The sequence below is a fragment of the Lasiodiplodia theobromae genome (genome assembly GCF_012971845.1).
Source record: "Lasiodiplodia theobromae strain AM2As chromosome Unknown scaffold_26, whole genome shotgun sequence".
NCBI lineage: Eukaryota > Fungi > Ascomycota > Dothideomycetes > Botryosphaeriales > Botryosphaeriaceae > Lasiodiplodia > Lasiodiplodia theobromae.
Genome location: NW_023336467.1, coordinates 38,675 through 64,037, shown reverse-complemented (window position 1 = coordinate 64,037; position 25,363 = coordinate 38,675). Strand labels below are relative to the sequence as shown.

General features: G+C 55.8%; 10 protein-coding genes across 10 annotated transcripts; 3 read left to right on the top strand and 7 right to left on the bottom strand.

Moving 5' to 3' along the window:
* Positions 1-1,329: 1,329 nt before the first annotated feature.
* Positions 1,330-2,780, bottom strand: LTHEOB_8233 (Dhh family protein; the record flags this gene model as incomplete). The annotated part of the gene is made up of 2 exons (XM_035517688.1): positions 1,330-2,509; positions 2,608-2,780. The coding sequence occupies 2 exons, from the start codon at positions 2,778-2,780 to the stop codon at positions 1,330-1,332; spliced, it is 1,353 nt and encodes a 450-aa protein (XP_035370353.1).
* Positions 2,781-3,842: 1,062 nt separating this feature from the next.
* On the bottom strand, positions 3,843-5,085 carry LTHEOB_8232 (Ring finger protein; the record flags this gene model as incomplete). The annotated part of the gene is made up of 4 exons (XM_035517687.1): positions 3,843-3,948; positions 4,105-4,293; positions 4,357-4,816; positions 4,866-5,085. 4 exons carry the CDS (start codon positions 5,083-5,085, stop codon positions 3,843-3,845), a joined length of 975 nt encoding a protein of 324 aa, XP_035370352.1.
* Positions 5,086-6,049: 964 nt separating this feature from the next.
* Positions 6,050-8,563, top strand: LTHEOB_8231 (Vps51/Vps67 domain protein; the record flags this gene model as incomplete). Its single annotated transcript, XM_035517686.1, has 3 exons — positions 6,050-6,195; positions 6,248-6,417; positions 6,468-8,563. The coding sequence occupies 3 exons, from the start codon at positions 6,050-6,052 to the stop codon at positions 8,561-8,563; spliced, it is 2,412 nt and encodes an 803-aa protein (XP_035370351.1).
* Positions 8,564-9,019: 456 nt separating this feature from the next.
* Positions 9,020-11,247, bottom strand: LTHEOB_8230 (uncharacterized protein; the record flags this gene model as incomplete). Its single annotated transcript, XM_035517685.1, has 2 exons — positions 9,020-10,863; positions 10,929-11,247. 2 exons carry the CDS (start codon positions 11,245-11,247, stop codon positions 9,020-9,022), a joined length of 2,163 nt encoding a protein of 720 aa, XP_035370350.1.
* A 226-nt stretch (positions 11,248-11,473) lies between these two features.
* On the bottom strand, positions 11,474-12,612 carry LTHEOB_8229 (Methyltransferase domain-containing protein; the record flags this gene model as incomplete). The annotated part of the gene is made up of 4 exons (XM_035517683.1): positions 11,474-12,156; positions 12,212-12,349; positions 12,403-12,488; positions 12,542-12,612. The coding sequence occupies 4 exons, from the start codon at positions 12,610-12,612 to the stop codon at positions 11,474-11,476; spliced, it is 978 nt and encodes a 325-aa protein (XP_035370349.1).
* Positions 12,613-13,814: 1,202 nt separating this feature from the next.
* On the bottom strand, positions 13,815-20,279 carry LTHEOB_8228 (Heat repeat protein; the record flags this gene model as incomplete). The annotated part of the gene is made up of 6 exons (XM_035517682.1): positions 13,815-14,764; positions 14,813-14,931; positions 14,986-15,455; positions 15,505-17,331; positions 17,382-17,744; positions 17,793-20,279. The coding sequence occupies 6 exons, from the start codon at positions 20,277-20,279 to the stop codon at positions 13,815-13,817; spliced, it is 6,216 nt and encodes a 2,071-aa protein (XP_035370348.1).
* Positions 20,280-20,534: 255 nt separating this feature from the next.
* On the top strand, positions 20,535-21,474 carry LTHEOB_8227 (uncharacterized protein; the record flags this gene model as incomplete). The annotated part of the gene is made up of 2 exons (XM_035517681.1): positions 20,535-20,748; positions 20,798-21,474. 2 exons carry the CDS (start codon positions 20,535-20,537, stop codon positions 21,472-21,474), a joined length of 891 nt encoding a protein of 296 aa, XP_035370347.1.
* Positions 21,475-21,695: 221 nt separating this feature from the next.
* Positions 21,696-21,896, bottom strand: LTHEOB_8226 (Mitochondrial cytochrome c oxidase assembly factor protein; the record flags this gene model as incomplete). Its single annotated transcript, XM_035517680.1, has 1 exon — positions 21,696-21,896. The coding sequence occupies one exon, from the start codon at positions 21,894-21,896 to the stop codon at positions 21,696-21,698; it is 201 nt and encodes a 66-aa protein (XP_035370346.1).
* Positions 21,897-22,399: 503 nt separating this feature from the next.
* LTHEOB_8225 (Enoyl- hydratase isomerase) lies at positions 22,400-23,279 on the top strand (the record flags this gene model as incomplete). The annotated part of the gene is made up of 2 exons (XM_035517679.1): positions 22,400-22,596; positions 22,655-23,279. 2 exons carry the CDS (start codon positions 22,400-22,402, stop codon positions 23,277-23,279), a joined length of 822 nt encoding a protein of 273 aa, XP_035370345.1.
* A 141-nt stretch (positions 23,280-23,420) lies between these two features.
* Positions 23,421-25,258, bottom strand: LTHEOB_8224 (Aldo keto reductase; the record flags this gene model as incomplete). The annotated part of the gene is made up of 5 exons (XM_035517678.1): positions 23,421-23,834; positions 23,887-23,973; positions 24,026-24,169; positions 24,224-24,394; positions 24,446-25,258. 5 exons carry the CDS (start codon positions 25,256-25,258, stop codon positions 23,421-23,423), a joined length of 1,629 nt encoding a protein of 542 aa, XP_035370344.1.
* Positions 25,259-25,363: the final 105 nt, after the last annotated feature.

The following is a 25,363-nucleotide window of genomic DNA, read 5'->3' as shown; positions in this document are numbered from 1 at the left end:
CCCTCATTCTGGGCAAAAGAACCCGCCGACCAAAACTGCCGCGTACGCTAGCCTCGCCCGAATCCGAACCGTCTCCGAATGCTCGATCGAAACCCTGCGTGAAATTTGGGGACGGCGTTAGGCTACTGCCGCTCTGGCCGGCGGCGAGGCGGGGTCCACAGCCAAACCACCCGACATCGCCGCTCCTCATCACAAACGCCCCCGCGGAGAATATGCTCCTTTGCGTCCTGCCCAGCCGAGGATGGAAAGAAGCTCCCTGGTTCTTCCGGTACGGCCAGCCGAAGCCCGCCGTAAATCGGTCGCCAGTTTCCGCCTGAGGCTTGCCTGAGCTTTCAGCCCCCGGCAACAGATCCAACCGCATCTGCCGGAGATCTGACCTGTTCGATCTGCAACCCTGCGGTCCACTCGCGACCCAAACCTTCTCTCCAGGGGCCACGATGCTCGTCAACAAGTCATAATATCGATATTGCCTTTTTGTTACTGGCTGAGATACTTTAACGCTTCCATACCCACATCACTCCCTAACGGCCCCACCACGCGCCGCAACGCTCCCGTGTCTCTGCACGCAGCCCCGCTCATACTCGCCGTGCGACGCTGGCGGCTCTGATAAACACCGCATCGTCCCGGTGCCTCGAAACGAGCGGCCTCGTCCCCTCCGGACGAAGCTCTCCATTTGATATTGCGACCAGGATTTCATTCCATGATACAGCTATCAAATTCCGGAATTCTAGAATGCCATTTGAGCTCCTACGGAGACCATATGGCGCCCGGCCAGGACCTTTGGATAGACTCCTTGTCGCGCTCTAGGCCATGGAAAACACCGCAAATATATCTCCGTTAAATCCGATGACGCACTGCCCTGTCCGTTTGCGATAAGCATTGCATAATAATTGCAGCACTGGATAAGGCTAATGCTCGGGAAGCTGAGACTATACCAGGATCTTGAGGAGCATCGAGATCATGACGATATGCCCTGCATGCAAGATTTCGATCCATATGCTGGTCGTCCTTCTTCCATCTCGGGGCCCTGCAGACTTTCGGCTGTGCATTACATCCACAACCACATCAGCACGCCATGGACGGTACCACTTCCGACATCTACAGCGCATCCTGCTTCCACTCGTTCTTCAAGCTGTTCCATCGTCCAAAACGAGCATTGCATCGATTATCCAAGTCCGTTGAACGGTCTCTTTCTGCCAGGCGGTCCTTGCCATCCGGCTTCACCGGATGGGTTCAAGCACACGGCGCTTCCTGAGGCCAGAGTACGGTGGAGATTTCCATGCTACTCCTGAACCAAGGACCCCACCGACCAGGAGCTATACCTGTGCTTCACCTCTCTGCTTCCGGATTTGAGCCATTTTTCTTCCCAAAGTAATTCATCAGCGTGTTCGACTGGGCCGGCTTCTCTTCTTTCTTCTTTTTCTTCGGAGAATCTTCCTCAGGCTTCTTGCCCACCTCCAAGCACGCCATCAGCTCCTCGAACTCTTGGACTCCTACGATGCCTCCGCTTGCCTCCTTGTGTCCGCGTGCAAATGATTCCCCCAGCCTTGCACGCAAGGTAGGGTCGGCTGCTCTGTCTGCCACTCCCTTCAGAACCTCAATGATGTTGACTGGTGGATCGCGTGCACGCGCACTTCGTGGGACACGACAGGAGAAGTTCACGAGCCCTGGTAGGTATCCTTCATTCGCGACAAGCACAACCTCAAGCTTGGAGGATGATAGATGGCCAGCCCACCGCGTGGCAATGAGCGGGTGAACCTGGGCCTCTGATTTGATGCGGAACACCGCAATCTTGCCATCTGCGCTGAATTTTGGTGCCGTGTGGGTGCATCGCGCAACTTCAGCGTTGACTTCTTTGCGTGCAGCGAAGAGGTCGGGATTGTTGGCTACATCAGCCGGCGTCTCGGCTGCAGTCAGTGCTGCCCATGCCGTCGGTACATTGAAAGAGGCTGTCCTACGTGGCGCATTGATCATGGTCACGGCTTCATTTAATGCTTTCTTAGTGTACCGCTTGAAAACGCCACGCATATCAGGGAAAGGCGGTTCCCATTTCAATGTTGTACCCAGATCGCCGTGTGTGCCTAGGACGCACAGCCAGGCACAGGTCTCCTGTACGTCGTCGTGCAATGCGCTACACAGGTGGTAGGTAAGCAGTGAGCTCGTTGCTACTGGAGGCGAATTGCACGCTGTGACATGTTCTGATCCCTCTGGGAAGTCATCCTCTTCGGCAAAATGGTGGTCAATAACCAAAGACTTGTGCGGCTTGTCGATGACTGGAGGAGCTTTGCGTGATCCCTGGTCCAAGATGAAGATATACTCGGGATCGAGAGCCGCCATGGCCTGGCGCTCGCTCTCAGTGTGAACGTTGTTGCCTTTCTGCAACAGGTGAACGGAAATCAGCTCAGGCTTGAGCCCGAGGAGGACCAATGTTCTCTGGAGAATGGCGCCGGATGAGAGGCCGTCGGCGTCTTTGTCGGGGACGATCAAAGTGCTTCTGCCGGCACCGGCGCTGTGGTACACTGCACGTCAGCATGGCATACCTACCACGTATCCGTGAGGCATATTTCCGATGACTGAAACTTGATTTGAGCCCTTCGAATTACTCACCATTCCAATATGAAGCTCTTTGCCCGTTCGATCTGATCTTTTGGAGCTGGCCAGACAATCTCACCGGCATCGTCTTTCCGTGACGGAGTGAGATGGTAGTCGGGTATTTCGGCACGAGCCTTCTTAGTTCTGGGTGCGGCCTTGCTGCCGGCTGCAGGTGCGGAGCGCTTCATCTGAGACACCTTGCTGGCCGTCGTGGATGTGGTTGGTGGAGACTTTTGCCGCTTTGCCGCTGCAGCTGCAGATGCGCGTGCGCGGAAGATTATGGAAACAGACGTGGGGCCGGACGTGCGTCCACGTGCTATAACAGCGGAAAACATGGGTGTTGCAGTGGAAAGTCCGAACAATGGTGAGATGGTTGGTAGTCATTGTCTGCGCCAAGCAGCAGAACCGGAGCTAATTTTCAACTACATGACGTCATCACTTGTCGACTCTTAGTCCATCTACGCCTTGGTCTTCTGAAGTGCTCTCTATCGAGATTTTGACTCTATCGGAGTCATGAGCGAGGTCTTTAGGACATTGATCAACTCCGCCGGTCATACTACGCTAATTAAAGAAACAACTTAGTAGTGCAATGGGTGAAGCAGCTGCAAACTGGCTGATGAACCGCCCGTGCAGGCGTTGGAGGGAGACAGGAGACGCATAAAACAGTGAGGATAAAGTACAGCTGGAGTGTGGGACAGGAATCACTAGCAAGAAATCCGAGTTGGGAAATTCTTGCATTGGTGTTGCTTTTTTAAGCGAACTAACCTCAGTATTATTATGCTGTGACACTTTGAACAGCCTCCCTTGGGATAAGCAGTGGCTAAGCTCCGCCCCTGGACGCTTAGCTTCTGGCTTCTCCACCAGACTAGTATGCATCTCAAAGAAGGGGTCCGGGAACTAATTTATCTCTTATCAGAAGGTGGATCTGACTCAACGGCACCACCTTGCTTGGCGGCCCTGTCCCTTTGCTTGGCTGCCGCAGCGTGGCCTTGGCCGCACATACCGGATGGTGCGCCCGTGCATGATGGCCTATCAATATTGAGAACCAGAATCGAGGATGCATTATGAAATCTTAAAGGGGATCAAAATTGAGTTGAAGATTTGAAAGCTTCCATAAAAAAAATCTAACTCGTTCCAAATGCTGCTACTTTTATACATGACATAAAGATTCGTTAAGTCGTCCAATAGATGCATCCCTACCTTGCTTCTCAGCATTTTTAGGATACCTTTGCAAAACATCCAGCCGTCGCTTACTCCACATTGTTGGTGTGGTACTTACAGGATTTCCTATGTTTGCCATTTCCATACCTCCTGATCGGATCATATGGAGCCAGGCACACCCAGCAGAACTCGTGTCTGCATTGCCGACATGTCATGTGGTCGCAACCATTGCGCTTCTCAATCATCCACCCACAGCCCTTACCCGGACACATCTTCGCCATCTTCTTTAGCATTTTTCGCGTTGCCTGCTCCTCCTCATTCTGCTTCTCGCGGCTTACTCGTTGGTCATACTCGTTGCATGTCTCTCCATTGTGCCATGGCATTTCATGTTGTGTGCAGAATTGCATGTCGCAGCCCATGCACTTAAAGATGGGGCCGAATGAATCTTCGTGGATCTGGCCGCTCTCACAAGTTGGAGAAAGACACCAGCGGAAATTGGGCAGCTTGCCAAGGTGGGCACGGGTGGCAAGAGTATCGTATCTGTTGGATCCTGTTAGTGTCACTGAACACGGCAGCTGTGTGGTGGTTTGAAGGTGGGCTGACCTTTGAAATGTTGCACTGTCAGCGAGTTGTGAGATGTCGGCATGACAGAGGGAGGCCTTGCAGACCTCCTCCGGGCAACTTATACGATCCCACCCTTTGCTTTCGAGCTCGGCGGCAATCCAAGCTTGGACGCATTCACCGCACGTATTCCATACGTGCTTACACTGTAGCCGCCACTCCTCTGGAAAGTCGGTAAGCGATTTCATGTCTCCGCAAACGGCGCATTCGCGCACAGACAGGAGCTGATGAGTGATGTGACGGTAGAACTGCATATCCTCGCCGGTTTCGAGCTCCGCTATGCCGTAAATAGCGTGTCGCTTCACGGACCTCTTCTGACGTATAGCTGGTGTTCGCCGCGGTACATTTTTGAAAAGTATTTCAGGAATAGGCCGGAGGTCAAGAAATGAGGAGGGCACCCAACCGGCCTCGTTAGTTGATTGCCTCTTAGCGTACCACCATCCTGGTTGAAATTAGTTAGATCAACAATAGCGAGTGCACTTTGAACTCACCATCATCTTCCTTTCTGGAGATGAGGAGCACCTCACTCTCCTCGAAGCTGAGGAGGCCAGGTTCATTGATCTGATAGGAATAGATGGCGCGATGGGGTTCGTTGTTTGGCCGAGCTGGCTGCTCGATCTCCTTCCAGTTTGGCTCAGCATCTTGTGTTGAGGGCAGAACAGGTGACCCGAAAATTTCGAATGATTTGTCGGTGGTAAATGGTATTCTCATTGAGTCAATGCGAGGTTTGCTTTCCAATAATTCCATCTCTTTCAAGGCGGACTGCGGAGGCGGGGACGGCCCTCTTAAGACGCGGGAAGTCATGGCTCTGTCGTCGCCTTTTGTGTAACTGTACGACCTTTGAACGGGTTTGCGGGGAACCATAGTGGAAGGCATGGTCGAAAGACCATTCTGGCCCTGTGTGGGCGGAGAGAAGACGTGTTGAGGGCGATAGAGCTCTGGCTTTCTCTTTGCAAAAGGCAGTAATTTTCTTGCCCAAGCTGAGAGGCTTCGTTTGTTGTCATCAAGCAGCGGAAAATGGGCGTTGAGATCGACTGCAGGTGTGAAACGGGGTTGTTGAAGCTGCTTCAGCTCAACATCATGGTAGCCGGGATCAGAGAATGAGGGTGTGAAGTCATCGGGAGTCTCGTGGGCCCATGAAACGACATCATAGCCGGCGCCCCTTGAGGTTAAAAGGCTGCGTGCTTGTTGTAGTGCCATGAAGTTGGGGGTAGATTGTGCTAAAGCAAGGCAGCCCAAGTGGTGAGGAAAGGGAGTACAAAGCTATTCGGGGCCGGAAGCTGCCGTGGGGTAACCAACACAGCCGCGGGGCAGAGGGACGGCCATGAATAGCCATCAGCCTTGCTGCTCCCTTGCGCGATCCTGCGGGCTCCCCTCAAGGCCGACTTCCTGACCTAAGCAGGTTAGCTGCAGGCAGCGGTTCAGCCTGCCAATCACGCATTATGCTTGGTGCGCACAAGTGCGGCTGGTGCGGGTGTGATGAAAACAGTAGTGCAAGGCTGATGTCTGCGGGCGGAGCAGTGGGGTTCACCAGGTAGGGCGGGAGCTTAAAATAAGTAGCCTGACACGTGACTGGGTGTCGCCAAGCGGGCAGGCGATCCGCGCCGGGGGCAAGCGCGTCGGGCAACGTGTCTGACGCCATCCATCTCCACGCCCGCCAGCGCCCTCCGCCAAAATGGCGACCGCTGAAGCCGCCGACCCCCGCTCGTTCAATTCCGCCGACGATGCTTTCCAGTACCCGGTTCCCGTCGTCCGCAAGCTCGAGCAGCAGCTCCGCCACAATGCAGACGAGAATCGCGAGAAGCTGCGGTCGTTGGTCGGGTGAGTGCATCCCTGATTTATGCTGGAGCATTGCTAACCTCGCCAACTATAGCGCGAGCTACCGCGACCTGCTGGGCACTGCCGAGCGCATCATCGAAATGGACCGCCAAATGCAGCATGTCGAATCCACCCTGGGCGTGATTGGTCAAAGATGCAATTCGCGGAGGCTCGATAGCATAAGCAAGAATTACCGGGGTCTAGCTGCCTACTCGCGCAAGCTCGGTGAGCTCTTTTCCAGCATTGTCTGCTGTATGCCTTGGCTGATTTGATAGATGCCGACCGCTTCTCGTTCGCTGCCCAACTCGCCCTTCTCCAGACCTGTCCCACCGTCATCCGCCGCACGCTGAAGAAGGGCTCGACCCTGCTCGCCGCCAAGATCCTCGTCATCTCTCGCCTTTTGCACAAGAATCTCTCCGACGCTTCTGATGTCCCTCCGTTCGTCGACTCTCTCAAGAACCAGCTCGCTTCGTTGCGTCGGAAGCTGCTACACACTGTTGACAAGCAATTCTCGCGCTTCAATTCGGAGACAAATGATGTGCTGGAGAGCATGTGTGCTTTCTCGCTGGCAACGAGCTCCACCCCCAGCGATGTACTGCGTCATTTCCACCACGTCCGTTTGGAATCAATGACGAGGCTGGTCGATGAAGGCCGAACTTCTCAAGAACACCTTCCTCGCGCCCTGAAATTGTACGTGCGAACTTTGGCCGACACTCAGGCCATCTTCCCCAAGCGCCTCGCCGATGCTCTAGTGCGTCTGAAGGCCCGCCCACTTCTTCAGGATCCGGAGATCCAGGCCATTGCTGAACTCAACCTTGACGTTCATGAGCGTTGGATTGCCGATGAGGTGAGGAACTTTACTCCATGGCCTAGGCATGACGAGCTTTCCAAGCCAGATGCGGAGAAGATCTTGAAGGCTTGGGCAAGGCAGGCGGTAAAAGCCTTCCTTGACAGCACCCGCGGCGTCCTGGCCGAACATGATGACCCCAAAACGGTCCTCCATGTGAGAAGAGACATGTTGGAGACTTGGCTTTCGTCTTCGAATCGTGGTCTCGGCGTTGACCCATCTTCCGTATTGGATGATCTTAGAGATGTTCTCAACGAGCGCCTCCGCACTCTGCTGACCTTGCGTGCGTCGCGACTTCGCCTGGTTACATCTGATCTCTCTCGCATACTTGACGCCTGCACTGGTGAAAGTGAGAACCAAGCAGTGTCCTTGTGGGATCCTTCTACAACCTCGATTGATACCTCTAACGGAGCTCCTGCCTTCAAGCGAGCAATCATTGAGCGAAGCCATGGCCTCAATGATGCTCTTTTGCAACTTATTGCCTCGTACGACTTGTGGGCTAGTTCCATAGAAGGTGCTTATGCCGTGATCAAAGAGATGAAGGACACCAGATGGGATGACGATCTTGAGGCCGACGATGACGTTGATGACTTCGAGTTTGAATCCAAGCAAGCCTTACTCAGCGAGGACGACCCCCGCTCACTAGAGGACTCGTTGAAAGAGGCTCTCTCCACCGCTTTTGCAGAGCTACAAAACGACGTAGATTCTCTCGTTGCGAAGACCTTGGAAGATTCGGAGCTGGCCGCACCCAAAACCTTCTTGATCATCCGTGCTCTTCGGGAGGTTAGCCAGCGTCTTGGAGCTTTGTCGACGGCAAACAGACGCATCGTCGCCTCATCCACCGTCTTCCCTCCTTCCGTCACACACCCTCTTCACCTTGCTATCGCAAGGCACGTCTCAAAGTCGCCCCTTTCGGTCTACGACAGCGCAACGAAAAAGGTGGCACGGTCTCGCCGGGCAAGGGCAAGGGCGTTGTGGGAAGGGAATCCGCAGCTGCCGGTGCAACCGTCCGTAAGCGTCTTCAAGTTCCTCAGTGCACTTCACCAGGAGATGATGGTGTGCGGTGGGGATCTGTGGTCTCCAGGAGCTGTGGATGTCCTCAAGAAAGAGATGTCTGATGAGAGTGTGGCCGTTCTGCGCGGATGCATTGAAGCAATCAAGAACGTGGACGGTGCTACAAACGGAGAAACCGAGAAGCCCGCAAAGGAACCAGCGGACGAGGGAGAATCGAAGGAAGAAGAGGCCGTCAAGGAAGAAAATACCACGAACGGCGAGAAGACGGCGGAAACAGCAAACGCTTCCAACCCCGAGGTCCAAAAAGACAAACTCACTCACCTGCTATTCGACGTATGCTACTTGCAGCGCGCATTCTCCCAGAAGAACTCAGAAGGATCTTCTCTCACGACACTGGAGAAGGAGCTACAAGAGGTGTCTGGAGCTGACGGTGCAGCATTGGAGCGTCTGAAGAAGAGCGCGGGCGATTATTGGCGGAAGAGCTATCTTTTGTTTGCACTGCTTTCTTAGATGCATTTTGGTTCGTTATCGTGAGATACCATCTTCATTTCTGCATAAACTAATATCTGAGTGGTCTGTTGTTGTCCTTTTTTGTGCCCCCTTTGATCGTCAAGTGTGTTGAAACAAACCAGATTGTGCCTTGTCCCACCAAAAAGCCAAATACTCTTTAATCTACCCCCAAGTGGCCCAATTACCGGCCGTTTTGACGCTTACGCTAACGTCAATATTCGTAGTTCGCCTAGCTGAGCCTTGCCAGGCAACTAACTACCGACGAGGCTGACTTCACGGCTTCTTTCATACGCCATGCAAAAAGTGGACCTCCATCCAATCCGAATGAACCAACTAAGCACGGTGTGGGTTCGCCTTGTGTACCGCCTTAATTCCTGTTAGTGTGTCTTCCAGTGTTCCAAGTTTTACCTCGAGGTTGTGTGAGCCAAGCCACATTCCAATCAATCAATCAATCAATCAGCGGATCTGCTTGTCGTCGTCATCGACGTCGCCGCCGGCATTCGAGCGCAGCTGCTCCGATCTCGATCCGAAGCTCCTCTTCGGCCATAGGTGGTGGCGCCTGGCCGCCGAGCGCGAGTGCTGCTGCAAGGTCGCCCCGTCACCGTTGTTGTCACCGTTGTTCTCACCACCGTCACGCATCCTCGACGAGCTCTGCTGCTGCCACGTCACGCGCTGCTGGTCGAGCTCTTGGCGCAGCTGCGCCTGGCGTTGCTGTTCTTCCAGCTGGCGCTCCTGCTCCTGGCGCTGCAGGCGGATGCGATCCGCCTCTTGGGCCGCGATCAGCTCCTCGAGGAAGTCGTCGACGTCGTCCCAGACCGTCCTCTTCTTCGGCTTCTTTGACTTCTTCTGCTTCTTCGTGGTCTCGGTGGTGTCAGTGGTCTCCGTGGCCTCTGATGGGCGGTTCTCCACTTGTGCCTCACTGTTGCTGCTTGAAGGTGCCGCCGCTGCTGCTGAAGAAGAACCAGCGGTCACGTTATTGCTGTATGATTGGCTTGGCTGTAGAGCAGCAGGAGCAGCAACGGGCTTGCGCTGCAGGCGCTGCACCGCAGGAGGAGGAGAAGCGGCAGAGGCAGAGGCAGAGGCAGAGGCAGAGGCAGAGGGGGGCACCGTGACACCGTAGTTACTGCTGTTGGCATTGCTGCTGTTGGCTTTGCTTATGTTGAGGCCGCTGACCCTCAAGGCTGCCGGTGCGAGAGCGGTGTTGGTCGTGCGTGCAGGATTCCTTGTGGCCGTTGTGTTCGTCGTGGCCCGGAGGTGCGTTCCTCCACCTGCAGCTGTAGCTGCAGCATCTCTGGGCGCCACGCCTCTCCGTGGTGGCACCGCCAACATCGCCCTGTCGCGCCGAAGCTGATCTTCATTCTCCTGGCGGTGATCGAGATCACGCAACGCCCTGCGCCACTGGCTGCCGCCGGCGGGCGGCTGCTGCTGTTGCTCTTGCTGTCGCTGCTGGTCACGGATCCGCACCGGCGGGTCCCTCTCCGAGAATAGATCCGGACGGCGACGTTCGTTGTTCTGGCTGTTGTTACTGCTGTTGCTTGTCATGCGTTCGCCGAAGTGAGGAGGCAGCTGCCTTGGGCCGCGCGGGCGGTCGGCGAGCGAGGTCGCGGCCATCATAGTCGATAGCGAGGGCGGGGTGGGTGAGAGCGGATTCATCCTCAAGCCGACGCTACCCATGATCATACTTTCGTTTTCGTTTGCTTCATCTTCGGCGGTAGTGCGGCCCTTGGGCGGCGACGGCGAGGGCGACGGCGACGGGCCCTGGTCGGGGTCGAGCGTGTAGACGGGGGGAGTCTTGGGCTCCTTGGCGTGGTGCCTGTGGTGTGTCATCATGCTGCCCAGCTTGTGCAATGCTGAGGGCTTGCGCTCTTGCTGGTTCTGCTGCCCGGACGGCGTGCGGTCCATTGTCACCTGTGTTTGCTCTTGTTGTTGAGTCTTTGGGGCTTCGGGTTCTTGTTCTTGCTGAGCAGGCTCGCGCTGCTGGCGGCGGAGGAAAGGCGTCAGTCTGGTTGTGAGAGAGCGCTTTGGAGTGGGTGAGTCGAGGTGAGCTGGGATGTCTGGCATCGGAGGAGGAGGGCTGAGGAGCTCAGCCTGAGTGAGACCTGGGCCTGGCGGCGCGGTCGAGGGTCTGGCGGTGCTCGCGCTGGAGTTGGAGGTGGCGCGCGAGCTCTGTGAGCGGGCGGCGGTGATTTTGGCTGAGCTCGCGCGCGGAGTCGGCGAGGAGGGCGTCTGCGGGCTGTTGCTGTTGTTCGCGTTGGGGTTGTTGACCAGCATGCGCCGCGGGGTGCGAGCAGATATGTAGACTAGAACTCTGGGGTCAAGGTTATCTTGATTCGTTTCTGGATCGGGTGATGGGTGTGGGCCTTACCGGGAATCGGCGCCAGTGCTGTCGGCTGCTGCTGCTGGACCGTCTGCGTGGCCTGCTGCTCCAGCTGTTCGGCCAGAGCGTCGACCGCCTCGCGGTAGCTCGGCTTCGCCGGTCCTACCAGAGCCAGGAGACAGCGCAGGCTGGTGTCGCCCACGCGGTGCCATTGAAGCAGGCGCGCGCGGATGCCGTGGTGGTCTGTTGTGGCGACGATGTCAAAGTAGCTCGTGGACGTGGCGAAGTTCGGCACGGCCGAGGCAAACAGGACGTTCGCGGCGTCGATTATGCGTGCGCGTGTGGACTCGTCTCTGCGAGCGGACATGGCGCGAGCGAAGACGCGTCGAGTGGTTGGCAATGTTGACGCGGAGTCGTTGGTGTTGAAGGTGGAGGGTTGGTGTTGAGCGGCCGGGTGAGCATCACTTTGCCCTTCCAGATCTTCTGGCCAGTTTTTCGGAGCAGCTGCCCTATCCGCACTCACATGCGTTCCCTGAGATCTTCGTTCGTGCGCGTATTCTTCATTAGCTATCTGTTGAACCTACTTACAGCTCTCACGACACTTCCGGCTTCTGTCCCCACACAATCCAGAAATTGATCAAAGCGTGGACACCCTTCTTCGCAAGCTCCTTGCGAACCTTTGCATTGAAGACATCCACCTCCTCCTTGGTCCAGCCGAGAATGCGAGTGAATATGGCAAGATCGTATGCTTCCAAGCCCTCGACGGTTTGCACCATATTGAACGAGCCCATCTGCTTCAACACGGGATCTTTCGGCCAAGCTCCCATCGGCAGTTTTACCACCCGGTGGTCAACGTTTACGAAGCCTGCATCCTTGACCCACTGTAACAGCGACGGTCCCGGTGAAACATTGCGGCCAATCTTCGAGCAGCCTTCTATCATGAGCTCGCTCATCTTGATCAGCTGGCTGTCTTCGGGGAGACTACCGTCATCTGAATAGTAGCGGTATTCGTAGTCCTGGAATTCGACCCATCCGCCCGGCTCCAAGTTCTCGAAACAGCGCGACATCAATTGCGGCCAGTCGCCGAGCGAGCCCGCCATATACCGCGAGTGGATGAAATCGAACTTGGGACGGTCCGGCCATTCCGCTTCTACGTCATCTACCTCAAAAGTCACATTTGGAGGGAGCCATTCCGGTTGGATAGGAGAGAGGTCGTTGCCGATGATTGTGGCTGACGGCCAAGTGTCGCCTGCTTCAATTGCCCAGATTCCTGTGCCTGTACCATGCTCAGCCATCCGATTGCCGCACCAAAACGGAGAACCGCGCCTTACCTGTTCCAATGTCGAGTACACGCTGGGGAGGCCGGGGAAGCGGGCATAGATGGAGCTTTCCTCCCAGTGCAAGCGTGTTCAAATGATGCACCATGTCCAATCGGTCCTGCTCTTTTTCATCGTTTGGGAAATTGTAGGCTATCCGAGTGAGCTTCCACCGTTTCCTGTGACGGCCGCGGCCGAGCACTTACAACCATCTTTATATGCGTGGAAGCGGCGGCCGTATTCGTTGCGGTAGTGCTTGACGCTGCTGCTGATAGAAGTGGCGTAGCTCAACCTGCCAGCAGTGAGCGAATGGCCTCTCAATCCGTGTAATCAATGCAAACTAACATATCACCACTGTACGCAGAGTCACTCTCCACCGAGGAGTCGACTTCGACTTCTGGTCCATTGCCGCACATTGTTGTCGTGTCTGTCGTGAGAGAGTGGGCGCCGCCTTGGGGGTTGAATGGGAGTTGCTATCGCGGGGCAGCGGATGGAGGACCGGGGTCGTTTTTCTTCACTGCTGTGCCTCACCCTCGGCATCGTCGCCGCCCCACAGTGTGGAGCGTGGCACAGCTGAGAATCACGCGCAGAAGAAACGCCGCGATGCACAGACTCTGTTGTTGTACCGGCATCTTGGTTCGATCGTACAGAATGGGCGATATTTCTCCCAGTTTGGCCGAACCGCCCCTCCGATCAACGCCATTTGTTCCCTGTCCAGGAGAAACTTCTCACACCATCCTCCGCGAATTCGGATCTCGCCCTAGTCGATACAAATTTCGATGTTCGTTAGGGCTGCCATTCCCCATTCATTAACTCGATTCGGGATCGACGTCAGCACGTGAAAAGCGCGGCCCGGGCAGGGAGTCAATCCAGGTCTAGAATCCTCCAGACTATACTAATCCCTGTTGGCAAACAAGGTACGCTTAAGGACCCAGACTCACGGTATGGATGCCCGGAGTAACTCTGTCCGTAGAAAACTCCTTCCGCTTCCGGACTTCTATACCTGGAACCATCTCGCTTAAAGTATAACCTCCGTCTCGTTCATGTACTTGCCATTCCCTCTGGTATATCATTGGTCCTCAATGGATCACTTACTCATTCTCTTCCCACTGTGGTTCTCATGTTTACTAATCCTTCACGGCTGCGTGCATTTTCAACATAATCGACCACCCCCAGTTTAAAATCCCGAATGCAATATTTGTAAGGGTAACGAAAGAGTATTAATTCTCAAAATTGAGGAATGAGCACTTTTTATTTGGAAACCTTGGCCCGGCGTCGGCTCGGAAAAGCTCTCACGGCGGATTGAAAACCGGGTCTCTTCTGTTGAGACATAAACTTATATCTTGAACCAAAACGAATCGATGCCCTACTGATCGCGATGAAAGGCAATCTCCATCTCCCTCTTCATGCAGAGCCTCTCCCCTTTATTTTCACAGAGGCTTTCAAGGAGCCAAACCCCGTTCAAATCGCAAAACGTTTGTTAATTACTCGGCTACATCTATCATTACAGCCACTCACCCATATACCATTAATCGTATTCACTCCATAAGTCATCACCCCGCCTATTCCCAGACCATTCCCCAAAACCAACCCTCACCGTTCCCCTCCCTCCCCTCACTTACGACCCAAAATCCATCTTCAACGCAATAGTCGGCTCACTCTGACTATCCTGCCTAACCGGCACCTTCCGCGCCGGCTGCCCACCAGTCCTCACCACGCCCTCCATGAAAGCCCTCTGCTCCGGACTCAACCCACCACCCACAACAGCCCTGAAGCTATCCTGGCCGGCGCCAGCCAGCTCGATCAGCCGCAACGCCGTCTCCCTGTAACAGCCCTCACCCTCCTTCGACGCGCGCGCCAACAGCGTCGGTAGGACGAGCGCCATAGCGACCGGGACCTGGTTGGGCTGAAGGGTGCCGACGAGGTTGACGAGGGCGAGCGAGACGACGGAGCGCGACTCCTCAAGGCCCTCGAGGTCGTCTGGCGGCGGCGACGCGAGGAAGCCGACGCAGGTCGGCAGCAGCGCCTTGGCGAGCGCGCCGGCCGTTGCGGACGCGCTGTCATCGGTGCGCTTGGGCAGGATGAGCAGCGAGCGGCAGCAGTTGGACGCGACCTTGCTCGTGACGCGGTTCTGCAGGCAGTCGGCCAGCAGGTCCGTGTAGCGCTTGAGGAGCGGGTCCGACGGGTCGAAGATGCCCGTGGCGTTGGTGAGCAGGATCGTCGTGGCCAGGAGCGTGTTCTTCTCGCATTGCGGCGCCGCGTCGAATCCGCGCTTCTGGGCGTGCGTGATGATCATGAGGAAGCGCTCGAGCGTGCTGCGGAGCTGTGATTGCGTCTCGGGCAACGACGTGGTGGCGAGGCTGGATACGAAGCGGCGGAAGATCGGAAGGACCTGTGGGACGACCAGGGTCTGGGTAGATGGCGTTCCGAGGACCTGAATGAAGATCTGAAGCAGACATGCGTGAAGATCGGTGCGGATGATGGTCGGGAAGACATCAGCAGCATCCACAAGTGCCGACAGGGCGAGCGTGATGAGCTGCACCGACTCGTCCGTTAAAGAGTGGCGTGCTACAAAGCGTCAGTATCGAGCCAATGCGGAAAGGAGATGGAACGGACCTTGTGTGTTGTTGTCGCCTAAGCCCGGCACCAGGCCGGCCAGAACCAGAACCATGATACGCGTAAGTTCGAAGAGCTGTTCGATATCGTCCGACAGTGTCTCTTCGCCGTTTGGCGCACTACAAAGCCCTGTTAGCAATAATAGTCAGGAAGCTGTGTTGTCCAGTACTGACCTCTGAGTACGCAGGGCACTTGGGTGTGCGAGACACAAGTTCCTTGCGATTTTCACAATCACCTCCTGCACGTCCAAGCCTTCCGTCAACACCAGTCTGTCCAGCATATCCATCGTCTCCGAGAAAACAACTTCCTGGTAGATGGCATGGCCGCTGACGCTGGGCTTGAGGATGTTCTTGAGTGCCCTCAAAATCTCCAGCGTATGCTCCTTGTTTGACTGTGAGTCACCCGATGCCGGCCTGCCAGTGGTGACGAGAGCCTCGAAAGCAAGGCCAAACAGCACGAAAAAGAAGGCGACCGGCTCGTCGCGGTAGTTGATGTCTGCAGCGGGCTTCTTCTCCTTCGACCCATCACCGGACTCTTCTTCATCAAATTCCTTGCCATCCAGTGCGTCGAACACAAATTCGGCATCTTCATCGATGAGGGAGGCGATGGCATCGACGAGATTGAGCCAGGAGTCCTGGTAGAACTACGACAATGTTAGTCATAGCGTATATTTTCTTCCTCGATAAACTTACCTTCAGCAGCGTCTCCCGGTTCAGCGCGGCGTAGATGGTATCCAAGCTGCCACTCAGGCTGCCAGCGGCAGCGGTTGTTGAAATGTCAGGCTCAAATCTCAACCGCGCGAACTCTCGTAGCGAGCTCAACCAGAGCGGCGTCAGCTTCGCGATGTACGGGCGCAGGACATCAACAAGGTATTTCTGTTCCTTGCTTGCAATTTGCAGCTCGGCCCATGCGCTGAATACAGCCATCTTGACCATGACCTGTGCGTTCGAGCTGAGTCCCTTGAGATCGCCGATACTTGCCGTTTCCGAATCAGCCGAGAAGTTTTCGAGTGCTTGAACGAGGAGCTTGAGGATACGGCCCATGCGGTCAACGTCGGTCACGATTCCAGTCGCGATGAAAGTTGCACAAACGTTGACAGCTTCAGCTGCAAGCTCAGGGCTAGAGTCGGCCGCAAATGCTGGCGTCAGCGCTGAGCCAATCTGCGCTTGGTACTGCTCCAGAAGCGTCGCTTCCGGGAAGTCGGGATCGGGCGTCTTGCCGAAAGTCTTGAGGACTTGGTCGACGATCCGCAGGCCTCGGAGGCGCAAACCTACAACACCAGCGGTCGACGCTGAGAAGGAAATCCGGACAACATCTGCAATGTGAGCCTGCAGAGCTTCCTGGGACTTGCAGTCTTCGCCTTTGAGCGCATAGTCGCGGCCAACAATGGTGAGAAGCTCTGACAAGAGGTCCATTGCGAATGTGCGAACCTGCCAGTTCAGGAGTTCCTGTGTCTGAGAGGTGGCACCGCCGTCGTCGGCCTGTGCCCCCGCAGAGGCGGCAAATCCAGCCACCTCCTCATCCTGCAACTCCGGCACACCGCCTGTGTGCGCAGTCTTTGGCTTCGAAGGGGGTGCATTCTCCTTGTTTTCGGGCTGCTTCATGATCTTGGTGAGGGCAGTGTTGCAACGCTGGACCCATTCGAGAGTATTGGAGAGTGCAGTCTGGTGCAACCAGTTACGCAGGATGCTGCGAATAACCTCGTGATGAGGGTTCTGGTTGAGAATGAGCCAGAGCTGGTCTTCCAGACCTGGATCCGCAGTGCGGATAATTTCCTCGGCGTTGCGCCGCATGAGGTTGTGGAGACCGTCAATGGCCATGTCTCGGATCCGTGATGACGGAGAGTCCAGGTCCTTCTGCAGTCCCTTGACATAAGCCGCAAATTCCATATGGCCAGGTGCGTAGAGGGAGAGATGCTCCTGGCACCGCAGGCTCTCAACGAGAACCAAAAGCTCCGACTCGTGAAGGAACTGAGAGATGAGCGTCATGATGAGATCGCGAGCCTTGGACATGTCTTGAAGATCCGGGCCGAGCACGTTGATGATGCTATCGACGCAGCGAGTGATGACGGCAGGCGTTGGAAGATCAACTTCCATATTGGATGACGCAAGAGACGCAATTTCCTCACTGTGGGTTTCTGCCATGTACAACTGGGCCAGCATGCCGAGAGAGCTGGTAACAAATCCGGAGAAACTCAGACCAGCCGAGTCGGCGACGCGCGAAAGGCTGTCCAGGGCCCAGAAGTGAACAGAAGGATGGGGATCGCTGGCCAGAGACATGAGGATGCTGAGGATATTCTTGAGATGAAGGCCAGCTGCCATGCCACCGAGCTGAGAATGGATAGAGCCGAGTGCTACAGCACATCCAGCGCGTACATTGGGCTCACGGTTGGCGACAATCTGTTCCACAAGGAAGTTGACTTCTGCGCCGGTGAAAGTGTTTCCAGAGCTGGCGCAGAGGCGACCCAGAGCTTCACAGGCTACGTGACGCACGTATTGATCCGTGTCGATAATGAGGGTCTGTATTTGGTCAGTTGATATGCATTTGCCACAAGCTTTGAGGCACTCACATGTAGCATCTCCTGCATGACCTTCTCCACCGCCTGTCCCTTGAGATCGCCAGGGGCAGAAAGCGTTTCCTTGTTTGCAACCTTGAGAGCGCCGAGAAGGGCTGTAGCAACGTTGACGGTTATGGCAGCCTTTCTAGCAGGATCCCTGATCAAGCTGTTTGCGGACATGAAAGATGTCATCTGCTCTAATATACTCTCTTGAACCTTGGGTGTCTGCAGAGGAAGCAAGATGGCAAACAGGTTGAGGGCGGCATTGACAACTTCAGTGGCAGGCGGGTCGGGAAGCTCATCATTATCGGTATCCTTGCCAATGTAGAGCGATATAGAGTCGTGCTCTCTGGCATTGCAGATAGGAGACAGAAGCTGACAGATTTAGCAAAATTCTTGTATGGATGGGGATCCTGTACTTACAGCAGCATCAGCCGCGTACTCCGGGCCCGGCTTCGAGGTCCAGTGTTTCCTGCCTGATTCTCCAAGCTCTCCCGCTAGCGGCTTGAGATCAAAGCCCTGTACCAGACCAGTGACTCCAAAGCCGTAGTTGTCACCAACATCCCAAATGCTCTCGAAAGTGCTCGCTGAGCTGGCAATTGACACGCTCAACGAACTCGGTGCGTAGTTGTCGGGGTCGGCAAAAGAAGAGACAGCAAAAGGGAGCAGGTTGGTCTGCAACAGCATTTCATTGTTTCCCGCTGGGCTGAGGTTGACGAGCTTCGTGTAGCACTGCAGCACCCGGCGACGCACCATGAGATCAAAGTCATGCAGCTGGAGGGCCGAAGACAAGCGCTGGGATATATCATCCGTAGTCTTCTTGGCAGGAAGGCTGTTTAGGAACATGGTTGTGTTTTGCAGCATGGCGGCCAGACGCTTCGTAACATCGGTCGTGAGGAGGCGGTTGTTGAATTCAAGGAAAGTCAGGACGGAGCCAAGAGCACACTCGCGGACGTGGGCGAGAAAGCTGAGGTCGAGAAGGTTCCTGGATGTCATGCTATCCTTGTTCAACGGCTTGGGCAAGGCGTTCTTCCACAACAGAAGCAGCTGCGAGAGATGAATCTTGACAAAGTTTGGTCCAAGAGTCATCAGACCTCCGATGAGGATCCACGCGACTTGAATCTGAGTGCTGGAGATCCTGATATCGGAGCTGCTGCTGCTCTTAAGCAGGGTTGTGGCCTGCTGAAGAACTCTCGAATTGACGTCCACAGAACCGTACAAAGGCTGAGCGGAGCTGGTACTGAGCACAGCGGAAAGACCATTTGCAAAGCCAACGCACTTCCTCGGTGATGGGCGGGGACCAGTGAGTTGCCCCAACTCGCGATTGACGCTGTTCATGCAGATTGTGACAGCTGGGATGAGTTGCTGAGGGCATGCAAGGACGAATGCGCGGAGGCACGAAGAGGCGTGCACCTGCACGGTGTAGCTGGGGTGTTGCAAAACACCAATCAACGCCTCTCTGCAGAGTTCGGCGATGGAGTTTGTAGCGGAGCCGAGATTCCGGATCAGAGACGTCAAGGCCGTCAATGCGCCCGTCAGGGTCTGCTTGCTCGGCTCGGGACGCTCCTTCAGGGCCGGAGGATAGTCCTTCAGTATTTCATTGAGCAGGTATCGAGCGGCATTGAGCTGGGCGGTTTCACCCAAAATCTGGCGTCCGACCACATCCTCAAGAATGAGGCGCACAAAACGGCGGGTGATGAGTTGACGGTATCGGTTGTTGACAATGGGTGGAGCACTCAGTACATCAATGAAGAGGCTCTTTGCAACATCACCGTACTTGTTCTCAATGACACTCTTGGGAAGACCTCTCATGACCTTCATATAGCAGACCGCAATAGCCGTACGAGCGCGATTGCTGGTGGCAGTTTTGGTATAATGCGTGGACAGCTGCTTCAGCAACTCGGGAAGCGCAAAAGCCAACTGAGTAATGGGCTTGGTCGGTGCGGGAGATCCGGGCCTCTCTGCCATTTCTTCGTCGGCATCTTGCACGACCGACTGCCTCTTGGACTTCTTCGGCTTCTTGATCCGGGGCACAGGGTCCGTCACGGGGAATTCCGAGTAGCTCTTGACCAACGAAGCCGCCAGGGCCGAGGCTGCAGCGTGCCTCACGGTCGGGGAAGAATTGTCGACGGCCTTCCAGATGACAGTTTGCAGCTTGTCGAAGTCGTTCGAGTTGTCAAAGTACGGGGTATGGCGGACCAATTGCTCAAGGCACCAGCAAGCAGCGCTCTGCACAGCATGACTCTTGTCACCGGAGGCCGCAGTTCGCGCCTGTTTCCAGGTATCACGAGCAACTTGCTCATCCAACAGCCTCGAAACACCCTTCGCGATGCGACCGAGCGCGCGAAAAACGGCGGCGCGGAAACCGGTGTGGTTCTGGGCATTGGCCTTGAGCTGTCGGAGCAGCGTCAAGGTCGCGAGGCCCGAGGGGCCAATGGCGCTGTCACCAGCGGACTCCATTATGGCGCCCAGGCAGTGCACGGCGGCATGCTTAGCCTTGAGCTCCTTGTCGCCCTTGCTCGAACTGCTCATGATGGCGACCAACTCATTGATGCTCTCGAACAGCAACTTGCGGTCGCCCTTGGCGAAGACGTCGGCAAGGGCGCGGCCAACATTGCTGCGGATGACGCGGGTGGGTGCAGGCGACGAAAGGTTTATGACCTTGAAAGCCTCCTTTTTGATGTAGATCTGGTGTGCGGAGGCGCCGTCAGCGTCGAGGCTGGCGGAATGACGGGCGAGATCGGCGGTGAAGGTGAGCAGGTAGAGCTCCTGCTGCTCCGACGGAAGCGCATGTAGCTTCGTAACATCGAGGTCGGGGTTGGTCTCGTGGCCGGAGTTTGGGAGCGACGGAGGGGGGGCGATGCTGCCGTTGTCGCTCGAGGGAGGGGGAGGCGCGTCGGTGGAAGCCATTGCGGGCTTGGGGGACGAGAGAGCTGCGGGAGGGGTATCTCAAGGGCGGTCGCTCATTCGGACGTCGTAACCATGTCTCGCGCAGGGGTTCGGAGGTGGGATGCAGGGATGGAGGGGACACTTGGATGGTGTTGAAGTGCGGGCGGATGCAGGCACACCTCCGAGCTGCTTGCCGCACTTGCGGTACGGCGGACGATGCGCCTCACCCCAGTCAAAACCTTGACCGCTTCGCGCCGCAGCACATCCACGCCCAAAATGTCGCTGCTCTTTGCTCCCCGCGCCGTTTCCCGCGCTCTGCGCTCTCCGAACTATGTCTGCGGCGCGTGTCGGCGCGGGTTGACCACCTCGACGCGTCTTCAGTCGGGTCACAGCAAATGGGCGACGATCAAGCACGACAAGGCCAAGAATGATGCCGCTAAGAACAGACAGCGCTCGGTCTTCTCCCACGAAATCATCTTGGCGACAAAGCGTGAGTTCCTGGTCCTCTTTATGCCCTCAATTGACTAACCGTCTTGCAGTGGGCGGTCCTGAACCAAGCTTGAACCCCCGGCTCGCCCTCGCAATCGAACGAGCGAAAAAAGCATCATTCCCCAAGCAAGGCATTGAGAGCGCAATCAAGCGCGGCCAGGGTATCTCCTCGACCGGCGCTGCTCTCGAGGTTGTTACTGTTGAAGCCATCTTTCCGCCGTCTGTTGCCATGGTCATCGAGATTGAAACCGAAAGCAAGCTCCGCTCTCTTGCAGACACGCGCATGTGGATCAAGAAAAATGGCGGCAACGCCACACCTGTAGCATACATGTTCGAGAGGAAGGGCATGGTCGTGTTCGAGGGCAAGGAAGGCTGGGGTCCCGACGAGGTGCTCGAACCGGCATTGGAAGCTGGCGCGCTGGACGTCGAGGATGCCGAAGAGGGCGCAATCATTGTCTACACTGACCCGGCTGATACCAAGAAGGCTGCCGAGAGCATAGCATCTGCAACCGGATTGGACATTGCCTCAATGGACATTGTGTGGGTACCCAACGACGACACAAAGGTGCCGCTGGAGGGCAACGAGAACGTCGAGAAGATCTCCAGATTTCTGGACCAGCTGAAGGAAGTGTCGGGAGTGCAAGCAGTGTACTGGAACGCGACTCAGGGCAGTGTGGAAGACAGCGCGTGGGAGGAATTGCTCAACAAGATCGACGACTTTGAATAGACGGATGAGTGTAGAATACTGTACAATACTGTAGACATCCCAGGTACCACAATACCACGCGGGCGCCCCGCAAGACTCCCATTCCATGCTGCTGGCCAAATTTCTCCTATGAACGCCTTGAATGCAATTTTTCTCCAGCCATTCCGCCTCTTCCCGGCATATCAATGTACGATCAATTGGCCCGGGCTACGCTCGGCGGAATCCAAATGGGTATCTCACGACTACTGCGACGCGTTCTCGCCCTGGTGCTGTGCCTCGTTTGCCAGCCTCTGGTCGCGCAGAGCCAGACGCCTCGCCTTCAACCTCGCCAGCTCCGACTGGATTTCGTCCTTCTCGTAGGGAATCTTGTGGGTCTGACCCTCCTTGGGCCAGAAGTCGGGGACGGTGAAGCGCTCCTCGAGGTTGGTGCCGAAGTAGTACATGTATCCGATGGGGAAAAGGATGTAGAGGCCGAACTGCAATTACTCGTTAGCCCGAGCATGGCGGTTGGCATGTGATTGAGGGCGGCCATGCCTTGAAAATCTCGAGATTGGGGCCGGCCATGGTTGCGGCTTGGAGGCGATTGTGGTGGGTGGTATGTTCGGCTTGTCGAGCGGCGGCGAATGACAGCGTCGGTGATGCGCCTGGCCTCGAATGATCTCGCGCGCATCAGCGCCGCACATGCCGCAGCGGTCGGCAGCGGGCCGATAAGCCTCGGGAAAACAATGATGCGCGGCGATAAGCTTATTCTGCGGATTGCCTCGGTTCTCCACGCTTCAGTAATCCCGCTCGGTTGACGGCTGCCCTGGCGCGTCACCTCCGCCAGACATGTAGCCGGAACTCCACAAGTCCTCATTTAATCCCCGGTTTCCCCAGATTTCGCTCCTTTTGTGCCTCCTGCCGCCTCACACCCTGAACCACCCTGAGTTTCCACGCGTCTTTCACCATGTCTGTCGATCCCGTTCAAGCCGTGACCCTTGAGATCCGCGGAAAGATCGCCATCATCACTCTCAACCAGGAGAAGAAACTCAATGCCCTGTCCCAGGACCTATACTACCGCATCGCCCAGCTGCTCAACGACATCGCCCAGCGCGACGACATCTACATCACCCTCCTCGCCGCCAAGGGCCGTTTCTTCTCTGCGTACATCTCTCCTACCTCCCTTCTGCATGTAAACCCTCACTAACCTTCTTGCTTCTAGTGGCGCCGATGTTTCCATTTCGCGTTCCACCCCTGACGCTGAAACCGAAGTCAGACGTCACTGGCTGAAGAACTTTGTCGCCAACAACCTCTTCGTGACGCGCGCCTTCTACACCCACCCCAAGATCCTGATCACCGCCCTCAACGGCCCTGCCGTCGGCCTCTCCGCGGCCCTCATTGCCTTCTCCGACTTTATTTACGCCACGCCCTCTGCCTACATTCTTACTCCTTTCTCCTCCCTCGGCCTTGTTGCCGAGGGCGGCGCCTCCCGGGCTTTTGTTCAGCGCCTCGGCATTTCCAAGGCCAACGAGGCCCTCATTATGAGCAAGAAGATCACAGCTGAAGAGTTGGAACGGACAGGCTTTGTGAACAAGGTCATCGATACCAAGGGCGACAGCGACAAGTTCAGGGATGCGGTGCTGGCGGAAATTGATGACCGGCTGGGCAGTCACTTGAACCAAGACAGTCTGCTGGGGATCAAGGCCCTGATCCGGAAGCCGGAGAGGGACGCTTTTGATAAGCAGAACGTGGAGGAGGTGTTTGGTGGACTGGAGAGATTTGCGGCAGGGATTCCGCAAGAGGAGTTCCGGAAGCTGGCGAGTGGAGAGAAGAAGCACAAGTTGTAAGTGGATTTAGATGGCGCTAAGAGAAGGGTTTGGAGAGCTGCCATTAGATTTAGGCAGGGATTCTGAATGAAATTACGCAAGTATCTACCTCTATTTCTATCCCAGTATCCTTTCTTTCCGTGTCTATACCGCATCCAAGCTCTATGCCTTGCTCCATCCCCGGTATTCTGTTCCGCAATCGCCCATGGCCTCAAACATTTTATCCCGATGGCTTTGTGCCAGTACTTGCTCGATGGCATTCCTGTCCTCTTCATCCAGTCTCCAACCGTAGGCGGCAAAATTGTCGTCCGCCCTTTCGCTGATCCCCATTCTCGACCCAACAACCACAGCACCAACATACGGGAAATCCAGCACCCAACGCGTAGCGACGTTGGAAATACTAACGCCATGCTTGGCACCGATGGCCGAGAGCGTTTGCAGTAACGTCTGGAAGAGTGACCAGCCGCCCCACGTGAGGATAGCCTCGAAATATTTCCGCTGGCTTGGCGTTATGTCACATGAAAACGGCTCAGGTTCCGGCTGATCCAGCCACTGATCGGCAAGGAAACCGCCACACTGTTTTCTTATGTCAGATCAGCCGGGAAGAATTCGAATCAGGGTGGCATACCAGAGTGCCGTAAGTCAGGAGTTTAACTCCGTATCTCTCACAGACTGCGGCCATTTTGACAGTAGGCCGGGAGTCAATAAGGGAGAACTGTGGTCCTGATTAGTGAATGTTTCAACCCCAAAGAAGAGAAGAAGAATACCTGAACTTGGTTTGTCTGTATCTTGATTCCTTCGCGGAGGACGATTTCCATATGCTCGGTATCGAAGTTACAGAGACCAAGGTTCGAGATGCGATCATCAATCTGGAGAAGCTTCAGGGCTTCAACGTATTGAGGATCGAGGTACTGATATATAGTCAAAGGTCTGTCCGCGAATCCATGCATTCCCGCTCAACTTACGTTTTGCCAGTGGAATTGGAGCAGATCCAACTTGTCACTCTCCAACCTGCGGCATCTCTCGGAAACATTCGCATGTATGACTGCTGGCGTTATCACCACGGGATTGAAAACGCAGTATTTTGTCGCAGCGAAGAGGATTTCGGGATGCGAGCAAGCTGAACGGAATTTTCCCTGATGGGGTTGTTAGTGCTCCTCTGTCAGTCGCGTGTCAACAAAGCGTACAAATACAATCTCGGCATCTCCATAGTGGTCTGCCATGTCGTAGGCAGTATAACCCCAGTTGACGTAATTTGTGAAGTGTTCCACGATCTTGGACTGCGGCGCCGTCCCCCATGCCGGACTGGAAAGTTGCCAGAGCCCACCGAAAAGCCGTGGCACAACGCGCTGACCAATCTTGAAGGTTTCGAGCTTGCTGGGGTCACCGTAGGCGAATGGCGTAAGTACGATCTTGCCCAATTCCTCTGCATGGTGTGCCTCGTCCTCGGCATCCAGCGCCTTCAAAGCAGCCAGTCCCCTCGCGAACGGGAAGGCCTTGCCCGCGTGCACGAACGCGATGCGGCAAGACTGCAAACTGCTGATCAGACCCTGCACGAAGTGTTTTTCGTATTCAGACAAGGTGCGCGAACCCTCGGCGGTGACGAGCTCCTTCTCCATGGCCGTCGTCGCCTGGATGAGGTCACCCTCCACCGACACGGAACTCGCTTCGCCTTCCAGATCCACCTCTTGTCCGCTCTCGACCTGCTTCTTGAAGTAGTCCACGAGGGTGGTCAAGGCGGAAACGCTCTCGAAGGCCAAGCCGCATCCGAGCATGCAACGCACGCGCTTCTGAAGCTCAGACATTGACCCGTCGAAGGCATCATTGGTGCGCAGCAGGTACTTTTCCGTCTCCAATTCCAGGCCCGACGTGAGCTCTGGGTGGAAACTCATCAATGCGCGCATGACGGAACGCAGGCCGGCCTCGGGCAGGTTGGCGATGATGGTATCGGTCATCATGTTGACGTGCGCCCGTCTCTCGAATCCATATCCCACTGACATCTTGAAGTTGTTTTGGGTGATCCCTAGCTCTTGATTGAATTTCCAGATACTTTTTTCTTTTTTCTCGGGGTGGTCTGATATGCCGTTTCTCCGATATGGTCGTAT